Genomic DNA, 14997 nt, shown 5'->3' on the forward strand with positions numbered 1-14997 from the left:
GTTGCTTGTCATCTAAAAAGCTATAGACCAGATTTAGGTTACAAAACAAAAACTGGAGAAGCTTATAAACATGTTGTGCAACACCTCTTTACTTGCTTCTCATATTTAGGTCGGCCAAAAGTTTTAAAAAACTGATAATGCCCCTTTGAAGCTGTGGAGAGATTGTTTACTAACTTTAAATGATTTCCAAAAATTATTAGGGGACATTAATTGGATATGCCCACATTTAAAACTGACTACTACAGATTTAAAGCCTTTGTTTGATTGCTTAAAAATTGATCCTAATTCCAGTTCTAAGAGAAAGTTGTTGAAGTGTATGAGACTTTAAATGATCAGTTAATTAAGATTAATATTACCAAAAGATGAGATTAAATTATTTTTGCCACGAAACATACACCTACAGGGTGCTTGTGACAAAAAGGCCCATTGGTTCCATCTACCAGTGACCCCAAGAAAAATAGTTTTATCTTATCCCAGCTTGGTGGCACAATTAATTATAAAAGGAGGAAAAAGGAAGTGTGGAACTTTTTAGAAAAGAAGTAGCAAATATAGTAATTCCATTCAATAAGGATCAACTGCAAGTCTTTTACAAAATAGTGATGATTGGCAAGTTGCCCTGATAGATTTCAGGGGTCAAATTTTGTTTCATTTGCCCTCAAGCCCCCACAGTAGTTAAAAGTTCAAAAATATTAGATTGGCAGTTTGAGGATACCTGTGGAACTTTCCAACCCTATGTAGTTCCTACGCTCCCCTTTACCCTATGGGGGAGGGACGTGCTATCTCAAATAGGAGATACTCAGAGAAGGGTTTTCTCAATTTCTTAGTGATCAACAGGCGGTACAATTAATAATACTATATATATTATTATAAATACATAATATAAATATATTTGCCTAATTGCAGTTCGCCTAATTAGGTATGGGTATAAATAAAATATAATAGAGGTATACCTAATTCTATTTATGGATCTATACTTAATTAATCTGTATATAAATTGGTATGTATACTGTATATGCATATTATATATATACTGTATAATCAAATATATATTGCAGTAATATAATGTGTGTGGCTGCTATTAATTGGTATGGTTTGATGTGCTGTGATGATATATGTTCTATATACTGTATAATTATATATGTGTGACATGTATTATTGCAGTACATTGGTTTGTGTTGGCTGGTATTAGCTGTGTACGTGTTGTATTGCTGTAATATATATTAATTAACATATTAATTATAAAGATTAATTCAAGTATATTGATTATGTCAATAAGTTTATACTTGTTGCCATGTATAAATACATATATAATTACATTTTGCATTTAGATATATCTGTATACCAAAATGAGATAAGGAGGTTATACATTTATTATTTAAATTTATACACAGACCTAAACTAAACATTAGACCTAAATTAACATATCCCAAAATTTAAAATGTAAATTTTAAAAATTAAATTGACAACTGCTTGACAATTCCTTTGCCATAAAACCCCCATAGGTGTAATTGGGGTGGCCAGACAAAAAATTGGTTTTATAGCAAAACGGCCCCCTAGAGTGGGTCCATCTTCCCGCTCAAACTAAAAAGGTAGTGGCTTCTTATCCGGGATTGATAGCTACTTTGATATTAAAGGAAAAAAGCAGAGCATTAAATTATTTGGTAAAGAGCCATCAGAAATTGTAATTCCATATAATAAGGAACAACTTGATGCTCTTCTAATGTTTGAAAATTGGCAGATTGCTATAGGAAACTATTTTGGTCAAAATTTTTGCATCATTTACCCTCGCATGTTTTGCTGAATTTTATATCCAGACATCCAGTTATTTTCCCTGTCAGATGTAAACAATCTCCTATTCCAAATGCTCAAATAGTTTTTACTGATGGGTCAGCAGACGGTAAAGCCTCCATAGTTACTAAAAATCACCAAAAGGTTTTAGAAACATGGGAAACTTCAAACAGCATAGAGGCTTTTGCTATGTTTGCAGATGAAGAATTTAACCTTTATTCTGATTCTCAGTATATTGTCAGGTTGTTTCCACACATTGAAACTGCGGTTTTGTCTGAAAATAAAACCACCATATTTCATTTGTTAACTAAATTACAGCAACAAATTTGGAAAAGAAATAAAATATTTTTCATTGGACACATTCGGGCTCATTCCAGATTGCCCGGCCCTTAAAATGCCTTTAATGATTTGGCTAACTTGTTAACCAGAAATACAGTGGCTACTGTGATTGAGGAGGCCAGAGCCTCTCACTCACTTCATCATCAATATGCTACTGCCTTAAGATATCAATTCCAAATTCCCAGAGAAACTGCTAGGGAGATTGTGCGTTCTTGCTTATATTGCCCCACTGTTTATAATATAGTCTACCTACGGGAGTTAATCCTCATGGTCTCAAACCTAACGTACTCTGGCAAATGGATGTAACTCATGTCTCTTCATTTGGAAAACTTTTCTTTGTTCATGTAACTATAGATACCTTTTCTCATGTCATTATTGCAACGTCTTATACCGGAGAGGCAGTTAAAGATGTTATACAACATCTCTTTACTTGTTTTTCATATTTGGGCCTACCAAAAGCTCTGAAAACTGACAATGCTCCTGCTTACACTTCTAAGTCTTTTCAGGAATTTTGTTTACAGTTTCAAATTAAACACAATACAGGCATCCCTTATAATCCCCGGGGACAAGCCATTGTGGAAAGAGCACATCAAACATTAAAGCTTCAAATTCAAAAATTAAAAGAAGGGGAGTTTAAGTATAGCTCTCCCCATCAAATATTGCAACATGCTCTTTTTGTAATAAATATTTTAAATGCCGTTTCCGCCGGAACTACTGCAATGCTTCGTCATTGATGCCTGGAGCAATTAAATGCAAAACCATTAGTTAAATGGAAGGACCTCCTCTCAGGACAATGAAAGGGTCCTGACCCATTATTAACTAGCGGTCGAGGATGTGCTTGTATTTTTCCACAGGACGCAGATTCACCAATTTGGGTTCCAGACAGGCCAGGTTCGCGGCGCGCACTCGCTCGCCCCGCCCACCAGGCAGCCCTCGCCTCTGTGCCTCCAGCCTCGCCCCGCACCCTCCTCGCTGCACCCCGCGACCTAGAGCAAAAAAGTTTGTGCAGCGAGTGAGGGCCAGAGAAGAGAGTGCACCCACAAAGTGCCGTCCAGACCAGCGCGGCGCCGGCCAGCAGGGGAGACAAGATAAACATCGAGATCCCGGCGAGACTGACAGGGCAGCTGCAGCGTGAACTCCAACCAGAAAATAATTCTACTTATTCTGTTTTAGCTTATCCACCCTTGCCTTATGTTTTCCTTTTTACTAATGACTCCAACAAACTTAATGTAGGCATGAATTATTCAGGTGGACCTAACGTAGTGACTTGTGAACAATGTATGCTTTCATCTTATTTAAACCCTCAATGTAATGTTTGCTCCTTTGTAGTATTACAACGCCCACCCTATCTTATGGTGCCTATATGATAGCTATGGTCTTACTGTGTTACAACAACTACAAGATTTAATGTGATCGCGACGGTTTGTGGTCTTGCTTATCCTAGGAATATCAGCTTTGATAGCAACAATTAGTTCTGTTACTGCAGCAGCAATATCATTGACTCAACAAGTGCATACTGCGCAATATGTTGATACCATGTCTAAAATTGTTTCTTTAACTCTAGCAACACAGGAAGCTATAGATAGGAAATTGGAGATGAGAGTAGACGCCTTAGAAGAAGCAATTATGCATATTGGGACTGAGTTACAGGCTTTGAAGGTGAAGATGGCTTTGACATGCCACGCTGATTACAGGTGGATATGCGTGACATCTTTGAAGGTAAACGAGACAGATTATGAATGGGAAAAGATTAAAAATCATATCTCAGGTGTTTGGAACAGTTCTGATATTGGCCTGGACTTAGGGAAACTTCATAATCAAATACAGCCCTTGGAACACTCTCAACTGGATTTTACCGCCACTGGAGCAGCTAATGACTTTTTTCACACCTTCTCTAACTTTTTTCTGGAAAAAATATTCTGTCTAATATCCCTAGTCTCTAATTCTACTTCTCATAATCATTCATTCCTTGTATTGTCAGGATTCTCCGGCAGAGCATTCAGAGGCTCGCGACTGAGCTGCATCTGGCTGTTTTAAGAAATAAAAAAGGGGGAGATGTTGGGGGCCAGAGTGAGGTACTCCGCCCGTGACAAAGGTCATGAGGAAGGAGGCTCGACATACGCAAAGGCGGGATCGAGCCTCAGGTGTCCCCCTGGAACTCCTCGAGCATCTACCCCCATAACCAGAGCCTGCGTACTTTACTACTTTGTGCTCTCACCTACATCTCTGACTTTACGGGGGGCTGTCCCCCACCACCTCTTTCGGAGAAGGAGTTAACCTAGAGCTCCAGTTAATAATAATTCCTGGGCGTGATAAGAGTGTTTTAACCTACAAACTCCTCTGAAGGTTCTCTGGCCTGCCTGACAGGCTCGTCCAGCCACATGTGATTGCTCACAGCCTCCCAACCGTGAGAGGCACAAGATGCTTTAAACCCTCTAAAAACAGGTTCTTTAGAGAAGTTAGAAAACTATTAGTGTAAGTATAATGGGCTGATTAGAAATTGTATTGGTGAAGGGTTTTTCATTTGTTGAGCCAATGTTTGTTGCTAAGTCTCCACATCCCCTGCCCTTACACACATTAATGAATATATAGAATTAACCTTTGATATTAATCACGTTAGACCTTAGGCTAAGTAAATTCTTTCCTTAACTAAAACCCACTATACCCTCACCCTCTAGGAATGTAACTTTATTTGGGTGGCGTCTGTTTTGAGAATAATCAGCCCTGGAGAAATAAGTGTCCTGATTGACTGACCACTGTCACAAGGAGAGGGTCGTAAATTGTCAGCAGGCCCCCCTGGCCAGAAGATGATGTAACACCCCTAAGACCTCTGTATACATTTGTGTGAGGCACCTGACTTTAATAAAAGTCAGGACTGCTGTCCCCACGTGACTTTTGTATAACATCTCAGTGTATAAAAACAGACTCTGGAAAATAAAGAATTGGGATCAGTTTCTCGAAATACTGGTCTCCCCATGTCGCTCTCTCTCACTCTGGCTGAGTCTCCATCTGGAGCGCGGAACCCACCATGCTTACTAATTTTGCCTGGGCTTCTAAGATCCGACCGGGGAGGCCTCAGTGTCTCCTCTCCTTCGGGAGAACGGAAGGACGCCTGCGGCCTACGTAAGTGGTGCAAGCTTCTTGTCTTGAAGTTTTATTGGTCCCCCGCGTAAACCAAGCTACTCAGCCTCTTTTCTCCACTGAATTTTCCTACTGAGCTATCCTCATCCTATTACTCTTTATATCTTTGATAAAATATTTAAATAAATAAATAGGTCGCCGACGCCGTCCCCGCTTCGAATACCCTGGATCAGCCGGGGCAGGACCCCGGCATTCACTTTTTAAAAAAGCAGAATGTATTTATGTATTATTTGTGTAATTAAAAATCAACACCTCCTTCTTCCCTAAAAAAAAAAAAAAATCTATTTGCTGTCCTTAAGCACAGAATAATGAAAAAGGATGTGCTTCTGAGACAAACTTTATCTGAATCCTGGGCCCAGCATGGATAAACTGCCTTTCAGTTGAATAACAGATATATTTTGACTTGCTAAAAATGAATATTCCAGCATGTTGCTTAACTTTTCTGAGCCACCATCTCTTTAACTGAAAATGAGGGTATTAATAGTAAGCACACAGATAATAAAGCATCATAGTAACTTCACACTCTTGCTTCCAGGGTGCTTGAGTTCAAACACCAACTTTGCCGCTGTGTGCCTTAGGTAAATTAAATGCACATAAAGTCTGAGAGTGAAGCCTGGCTGAGTAGTGCTGTATAAATGTTAGTTATCAACACTATTGTGTGCTTCTGTGCTCCTGCTCAGTCGTGTCTGACTCTTTGTGACCCCATGGACTGTAACCCGCCAGGCTCCTCTGTCCATGGAATTCTCCAGGCAAGAACACTGGAGTAGGTTGCCATGCCCTCCTCCAGGGGATCTTCCTGACCCAGGGATCAAACCCATGTCTCCTGTGTCCCCTGCATTGGCAGGCAGATTCTTTACCACTGAGCCACTGGGGAAGTACAGATATATTATTATTATCTCAAAGGTCTGTTTGGATTCAGTGATAATGTACAAGTTCTAAAGCATCACAATGGTGCCTACGCTTAATAAAGGCTAGTTTCCTCCATGCAGCCCTTTTGAATGATGTGTCTGAGTGCTTTCTACAAATAGTTTTTACTTATCTAAGGCTGCCTCACCTACTCCCCTTTGTTTTTTTAACAACCATCAGTTTCCTCTGGCCTTTAAGCCTTCCAAGTCATTATTCTTTATGATTTAGGGTGCTTTCTGGAATCATTGTTGGCTCAATACCTGATGCCTTCATCTTTCCTTGGGCACATGTCACTTTCAAGTGCATGGACCAGGCCACAGAGTGTAGCACAATTAGAATTAAAAATTTTTTTCCTATTTAATTCTGGCAGCCCGACATAATGCCTGCTACATCCACAACCTCATGTCAGGTGAAGCTCGACCACCACATAGCTTTTCTGCTCAAATATTAATGCAACAAGCCCAGTGGAACATAGGGCAGTAAACAGGTCAGAGAGAGAGGCTGACAGGCAGAAACCTGTGATGCTTGTCGGGTGTGGGTGTGCATTCTCAGGAATGGACACATTTCCTCCCCACAAAATGGAGAGAAAAGACTTCCACTAGACTGCAGAGCTGTTCATTTTTTTTAGTCTTTTATTAAATTATGAAATGTTTCATAAAATTTTATGAAATATATCATATGTAGTATAAATATATGTTGGGACAAGTAAAAGCTATCCATATCCAAACATTTCTTCTTCCCTCATAAAGTTATTGTGGTCTGTGAATGTAGGGTTTAAGGTGGTATTCTTGCAAATTCCGTGATAAAGTATATTTACTAGTGCTGAAGACTATCTGTGGGCTGGTGGCTCAGATGGTAAAGAATTCACCAGCAAGGTGGGAGACCCAGGTTTGATCCCTGGATTGGGAAGATCCCCTGAAGAAGGGCATGACAACCCACTCTAGTATTCTTGCCTGGGAAATGCTTTGGACAGAGGAACCCGCGGGCTACAGTCCATGGGGTAACAAAGAGCTGGACACGACTGAGAGACTAACTAATGTAGAAGGTAATGATCTAATCATATGATATATCCATTAACTAAAAACAAATTTACAATCAGCTTGCAGACCTTAAAACGTGCTCCTCTGTCCTGTAAGCCCTGTGTTCCGAGGAAAGCAGGGCTACGGTCCTGAGGGCAGCAAGGAGGATTATGGTGCTCCCCCATCTCCCCCGATTTCCCCACCCCGACCCCCAAACTCATGCAATCATGTCCTTACTCAGCCCCGAGACAAACTCTCGGAAGTTGATCAGAGAGTCTCCATTCTCATCTAATAACTGGAATAAGCGGGAGGCCAGCACGTCAGAGTGAGTTCCGCAGGCCCAGGGAAAGAGCAGAGCAAACATGCCCTTGAACTGCTCCAAGTCGATGCGATACTGCTCGAGGTAAGGCAGGCTGGGGTCATGCCGGTCCAGCGCATTGCTGTTCCCGCCCCAGTAGCAGCTGGTTAGGTGTTCCGCCTGCAGAATTGAAGGACAGAATGACATGGCAGGCTGCATCTCACAGCAAATACAGGCAAGAAAGGCCTTCCTCAAATCTGGGAAAAAACTTTAGGTCTGCATCTCCTGGGGCAGTGGTCTGGACCCAGGGCACCCTCGGCTTCTCTTTTACATTTATCTCCACCTGACCACCTCCCACCAATTCCGTGGCAACCATCTCTGTGTTTATATCTGGTACGAAAAACCCGTTTCAATTACTGGAGTAGGTGAAGAAAGAAAGAACTTCCCCTTCACCATTTTCTGCCCCCGCTACTCCCACACTCACAAGCATTTTAAGGAGTAACTCCCATAAAGACAAACAAATATTCTGTTTTAAAATAAATACCATAAAGACAAATACTCTGTTTTAAAAGAAACACATTGAGTGTTAACCTGAAGAGGATCTGTAATTCAGGCAGTCTGATCACCTCCTGTCCCCTGTGAGGATGGTATACAGCCCAGAGGGTAAGTGGCTTCCACGAGTCAGCTAACCAGAATCATAGTCAAAGCAGAATCATAATGTGATTCTGGGTTTCCAAACTTCTCGTTTAGTGTCCTGTAAACCCCTGCCTTCTGGTCATCAAGTTCACCAAGATTACCCTGCATATGTGCTAAGTCGCTTCAGTCATGTCAGACTCTTTGCGACCCTATAGACCACAGCCCGCCGGGCTCCTCTGTGCATGGAATTCTCCAGGCAAGAATACTGCAGTGGGTTGCCACACCCTCCTCCGGGGAATCTTCCCAATACAAGGATCGAACCCGTGTCTCTTTCATCTGCTGCATTAGCAAGCTGGTTCTTTACCATTAGCACCACCTGGGAAGCCCAAAGATTATCCTAGTCATCCAGTACTGAGGCGACAAGTATGCAGTCCCTCCTGTTTTGTGCATCTGAAAATAGCGCCAGGAAAATTATGAGCAGGAACCACTAGGGTGGAGGAGGACAGAGATCCAGCTAAAGGCTTCCTGTTTCTGTCCTTGGAAACAAGGCAGCCTTTTTATTCAGGAGGTCATATTGATTCTGGCAGAAACACATGCCCATTCTAGGAAGACCGCAAAGACGAAGCATCTAACAGAAAGGCCAGTAAGAAGCCTCCGGTCCCCCTAGGTAGAGGTTTACAGTTAGTGATGAATGGTAGGCTGGGGAGACAGAGGGGCATCCAAAGGGAGACTTTATTTTTACTTTATTTCCTGCTGTACTATTTCATTATACACATGTATAAACATTGCAGTAGCAAAAAGCACTCTCACGCCAGATCGTTCCCCCTTGCCTAGGGGTTCTGAGAAGGAGTCAGTGGTGAGAGTGCAGTACTTCAGTGTTGTTCTTACTTAGAAAAGAGCAAAGAAGACCAGTGTCTTTGTCCTGTTTACTGGGAATTGTAGCTAATAATCCAGCAGAGAGAGGAGTGGGAGCAGGCAAGAGAGGAGGAAGGAGAGGTTTCTCAGGGCAGCTTCGGGAGAATAAAGGCAGTGTGTCAGGCCCACTAGGCTTGGGGGCTGCACTCACATGCTGCTGGATGGTGGGGGGCTGGGTGGGGTGGAGTGGAGGAGCATGGTGATGGCGGTGGGGTGGGGGGAGGGAGGCAGAGGCTGAGGTTCGAGGGGTGCCCTGGGTGGAGCTGTACTCCGACGTGACGCCCAGCAGCCCCGTGGGTGGGAAACGAGTTAGTGATATGGCCCCACAGGAAGGGTCCCCTTTTACTGGAGCTCCATCAGTGGATAAAAGTTATCCAAAGCACTGCCTCCTAACTAAAGCATCCATGTTCCTCTGGAACCGGCCCCGGGTGTGGAGTAGGCACATTCATGGTGCTCACAGCCATCAGGAAACAAGTCAAAGAGACCATGTCCCTCTCCTTTGATGAGACCCCCTACTCCATCACCTGGGCACTACGGACCCAAGACTGAAAAAGGACTAATTTAGAAAGAGTTCAAATAAGGCCCAGGGGCCGTGAATCACATTTTCTCCCAAATCTGCCTCAGGGTAGCAGTCTTTCGCCTTTTTCTATCAAGTTTAGCCCAAAGCCCAAGGAGAAAACTGGGAAACAAAAGTCGCTTTCCTTTGTATCTGAAGGAAATCCCCCAGAAATTGACTTTATAAAAGACTGAAGAGTCTGGCAGTGTGTCTGACAGGGCAATTCCTCAATAAATGTTTGTTCAGGTGAACTGAAGCCAATGAAAAGTCTTCAAAAAACTCAAGAAAGAGTCCTTTTCTGAAGTCTTTGTCTTGGGTTGGCACCACCAACTCAGTGGACATGAGTTTGAGCAAACTTCGGGAGATAGTGAAGGACAGGGAAGCCTGGCATCCCGCAGTCCATGGGATTGCAAAGAGTTGGACACATCTGAGTAGCTGAACCGAACTGAGTACCCGAGAATCCTTCCCATCCCTGACACCAACCGAGGACATCAGGTTCTCTCTTCGGCACTCAGAAGACTTGGGGAACTCCTGTTTGTCAACACACCTGAGGGCAGGGTTTTGGAATGTAAGGAGAGCTTTCTTCAGGCAATATCCTTGGTGTACAAACGACACACCTGGAACCTGGAGGTGCTCAGGCCGCAGAGGGCAGGGGCACTGAAGAAGATACAGCTTCAGTGATCTCAGGAGCTTGGGCTTCTGCACAGCCCGCCCTGGTCTTGCTCTTCTGGTGTGCCCCACGTCAGCCTCCTCCTTTGAATGTCATAGCCCTCCCCATTGCCTCCAGCTGCCACTCCCCACTTCTGTGTAGTTGCCCTAAATCCTGGCCCTACCCGTCCCCCACCCCGACTCTGTGAAGCAGATTTCTCCCAGTCCTCAGTATCCTTCTAAAATCTGATCTCAGTTGGATCATTGTATTTTTTTCTTTCAATCCAAGTTGGATAATTGTATTTTTCCCTCTATGAAATGAAGAGGGACTCTTCTCTCCTTATGGAAAACCATATAATGGAGCAATGGGCACAGTGCTTTACATATCTGAATAAAGCATGAATGAGATGGCACACGCTTAAGGCTGCACCGTTAAATGCTGAATGCAGCCTGCTGGGGGCGCTGTTGCCCATGCTGCTGGACTGCACAAAGCCATCAACCTCTCTGTGCCTGCCTCTGAAGCAGGCAAAATTGAACTAGACTGAAAACGGATCACTGAATCACCTATGTATTCAACACACATGTTTGGAACACCTATTGGGCAGGGACACGAAACTAGATACTAGAGAAACAGAAATAAAACGGTGGTGCCTCCAGTAGCTAACAGGTTAAGTAGGAATATTAGCAAAAATATTCCCAGCTCTCACATTCTCCATTTGATCCTAAGATCTACTAGTGTCCAACTCAGATCTTTATGTCTGCCCTCTTCTGTTCATTTCTATACTATCTTTGCCATCCTCAATTATCTTTAGTTCTGGAAATAAAAGGCTCTATAACAAACAAAAAACTAGCCAATTAGAGATTGTGATAAAATTGGTACCTGCTTAAAAGGCATCCTTTAAAAATTTTTCCTGGCAATTATCACATTTTTATCTGTGATGTTGGTAATGATAGTTAAAAGTGCTTTTTTTTTCCTAGAAGAAAAACAATTCTACATTGCTTCATTTAATGATACTATTTCCTTATTGATGATCAAGATTGGTGTGGGCTGACTTAGAAATACAAAATCATAGAAATTTAAACAACGAGGCTTTCCCTTAGACATTCAAGCAGCTTTATTCTTATTCCGGCTATGTATCTCCTTTTAAGGGTGCTTGAATATAGATTAATAGAGGAAATTAAAATTTACAGTAGTTTCAGAGAGAATTTAAACTTGATTGCCATCATTCCAATGAGTATTATAAAGTAACACCCTATTTGCTTAAGTCCAAGGAAACAGTGAAAATACTACATGGAGTGGAAGAAGGCTAAAACACCAACTTAAATGAATTATATCTTCATTTTCCATACTAAGTACTCTATTTTTATACTCTTTACTCCATCTTCCTATGTATGCCTGTTGACACTCATGCTATCCCTTCACAATTTAACAGAAAAATCTAGGAACTAGCTGAATTATTTAAGTGAACTCCTGGGCTTCCCTGGTGGCTCAGTGGTAACGAATTCACCTGCTGATGCAGGAGACATGGGTTCAGTCCCTGGTCCGGGAAGATCCCACGTCTTGGAGAAGCTAAGCCTGTGGACCACAACTATTGGGCCTGTGCTCTAGGGCCTGGGAGCCGCACATACTGAAGTCCAAGTGCCCTAGAGCTTTTTGCTTCATAAGAGAGGCCGACGCAAAGAAAGCCCATACGCCGCAACTAGAGAGCGGCCCCACCCCCCGCAACTAAAGCAAAGCCCACAAAGCGATGAAGACCCAGCGCAGCCAAAAATCACACACACAAAAAAAGTGAACTCTTTTACTCCCTTGAATGTACATGAATTTTCTTTGAAACTCACCTTGAAAAGAGCATAAAGTTCTTCTAGTTCATCAATGGTAAAGGAAGTTTCAGTCACAATGGTTCGTACCTTATATAAAAAGAATAACACAATGACTTTCACAAACTCAAAAACATCATAATGGGAAACTTCCTGATTGTTTTCTTTTTAATCCGCTTAGTCTGTCAAGCAGGAATTGGAGTCAGTGGGAATACAAGGAAGGATGGGAACAGAAGGCCACATGCCATTTCTCAAAAGACTCACCACATTCCGTTTTGTAGTATCTTCCAGTGTCTGGATCACCTTTAGTCTCTGTTTAAATCTCATCTGCTCAATCAAATCCGCCCGGATAGTTCCAAATTTCTGGAAAAAAAAACAATACTGGTATTTCTGAGAAATCTGCTGAAGTCCTTGGTGTCATGTCTGCAGGACCGATGGAGACAAATCCTGACACCATGAGAAATTTCTTGCCAAATAACAGGGCTCTTAGACTATACCATCATTTACTCTATGTCCTTTGTTTATTTTGAAGCCATTTAACAATCTTAAATAAATAACAGAAAATTCTCATGCTTCTTAACATTGAAGTAAATCTCAGAGCCAAATCAGTGTTTCTCAAATCAAAAGTTCATATGGAAAGAAAAGTGTTGCTCAGTTGTGTTTGACTCGTTGTGACCTCATGGACTATAGCCCGCCAGCTCCTGTCCATGGAATTCTCCACACAAGAATACTGGAGTGGCTAGCCATTCCCTTCTCCAGGGGATTTTCCTGACCCACAGATTGAACCTGTGTCTCCTGCATTGCAGGCAGATTCTTTACCATCTGAATCACCAGGGAAGCCCAGTTCATAAGAAAGGAAAGGGTTAAGTAAGGCTATAGAGACCCTTTATGGATGAAATAAGGCTAACTACTCAACAGGGAGGTTGTAGGAAATGTTGGGAGTGTGGCTTCCTGTTCTGATCTCTAGTTCAATAGCACTTGTCTCTCGATGGCAGACACCCAGTACTAGCCACCTTTCGCAACCCAAGAAGCCTAACATTGCCTGAATGTTTGGGGTGTTAGCACTGGGGAGAAGTCTTGGAGAGGAAATGCATATGACTTCCCTCTACATTCCTTTGCTACCTCTTATAAATCTATAATGATTTCAAAATAAAAGTGGTTTTGGAGGATTTGTTTTGTTTCTGGAAGTTATGGTGTAACATTTTACAACAGAAAAAGATGAAGCATCTGAAAAGTAAGTGACAATCAGGGACCTGAGAAATTCCCTCTGAGTTTAAGAATACTATTGGCATATACAGAGAGCACTGACTTTTGAAATTATGCTTGTCACACAGACTGGAAGTTGGCTCATCAATACCCATATGTCTGTTCTCCCTGCATGTACAGAATTCAAAATTTCAGCCGAGCACCCAGATGCTCAGCAAAAGAATACATTTCCCAGCGTCCCCTGCAGCTTCTCGTGCTGGGTGACTAGATTCTGGCCAACAGGATGTGAGTAGATGTGACGTTGTTCAGTTACTCGGTAGTGTCCGACTCTTTGTGACCCCACGGATTGCAGCGCTCTAGATTTCCCTGTCCTTCACTATCTCCTGGAGTTTGCTCATTGAGTTGATAATGCCATCCAACCACCTCATCCTCTGTCCCCCCGCTTCTCCTTCTGCCCTCAATCTTTCCCAGCATCAGGGTCTTTTCCAGTGAGTAAGCTCTTGAGTGCCCATTAAAGGAAAGAGAAACACCCATCCTATCTCCTTCCTCTTTCCTCAAGAGTGGATTAGAAGGGGAGGGAGGTGGGAAGGAGGTTCAAGAGGGAGGGTACATATGTACACCTAAGGCTGATTCATGTTGATATTTGGCAGAAACCAACACAATTCTGTAAAGCGATTATCCTTCAATTAAAAAATAAATTAAAAAAAAGAGTGGATTAGAAAGAGCCTGGGCCCCTGATACCCAGTAATCCAAGTCTATGCCCCAACCAGTAACACTGAAGAAGCTGAAGTTGATCGGTTCTATGAAGACTTATAAGACCTTTTAGAACTAACACCCAAAAAAGATGTCCTTTTAATTCTAGGGGACTGGAATGCAAAAGTAGGAAGTCAAGAAACACCTGGAGTAACAGGCAAATCTGGCCTTGGAATATGGAATGAAGCAGGGCAAAGACTAATAGAGTTTTGCCAAGAAAATGCACTGGTCATAGCAAACACCCTCTTCCAACAACATAAGAGAAGACTCTACACATGGACATCACCAGATGGTCAACAAGGAAATCAGATTGATTATATTCTTTGCAGCCAAAGATGGAGAAGCTCTATACAGTCAACAAAAACAAAACCAGGAGCTGACTGTGGCTCAGATCATGAACTCCTCATTGCCAAATTCAGACTGAAATTGAAGAAAGTACAGAAAACCACTAGACCATTTAGGTATGACCTAAATCAAATCCCTTATGATTATACAGTGGAAGTGACAAATAGATTTAAGGGACTAGATCTGATAGAGTGCCTGATGAACTATGGAATGAGGTTCGTGACATTGTACAGGAGACAGGGATCAAGACCATCCCCATGGAAAAGAAATGCAAAAAAGCAAAATGGCTGTCTGGGGAGGTCTTACAAATAGCTGTGAAAAGAAGAGAAGTGAAAAGCAAAGGAGAAAAGAAAAGATATAAGCATCTGAATGCAGAGTTCCAAAGAATAGGAAGGAGAGATAAGAAAACCTTCTTCAGCAATCAATGCAAAGAAATAGAGGAAAACAACAGAATGGGAAAGAATACAGATCTCTTCAAGAAAATTAGAGATACCAAGGGAACATTCCATGCAAAGATGGGCTCGATAAAGGACAGAAATGGTATGGACCTAACAGAAGCAGAAGATATTAAGAAGAGGTGGCAAGAATACACAGAAGAACTGTACAAAAAAGATCTTCACGACCCAGAT

The 14997-nt window shown here is 42.2% G+C and overlaps 1 protein-coding gene across 1 annotated transcript in view; it reads right to left on the reverse strand.

Annotated features, from left to right (window-relative positions):
* TBC1D9 (TBC1 domain family, member 9 (with GRAM domain)) overlaps window positions 1-14997 on the reverse strand; it is a gene marked incomplete at its 5' end in the record, with an annotated part of 135646 nt that overhangs the window by 13329 nt on the left and 107320 nt on the right. Inside the window, 3 exons of the mRNA XM_010830316.1 lie at window positions 7431-7671; window positions 12086-12154; window positions 12329-12427. Coding sequence (XP_010828618.1) covers window positions 7431-7671; window positions 12086-12154; window positions 12329-12427 — 409 coding nt within the window. The remainder of the gene's footprint in view (window positions 1-7430; window positions 7672-12085; window positions 12155-12328; window positions 12428-14997) is intronic.

Source organism: Bison bison, unplaced genomic scaffold (genome assembly GCF_000754665.1).
Source record: "Bison bison bison isolate TAMUID 2011002044 unplaced genomic scaffold, Bison_UMD1.0 scf7180017864517, whole genome shotgun sequence".
Lineage (NCBI taxonomy): Eukaryota > Metazoa > Chordata > Mammalia > Artiodactyla > Bovidae > Bison > Bison bison.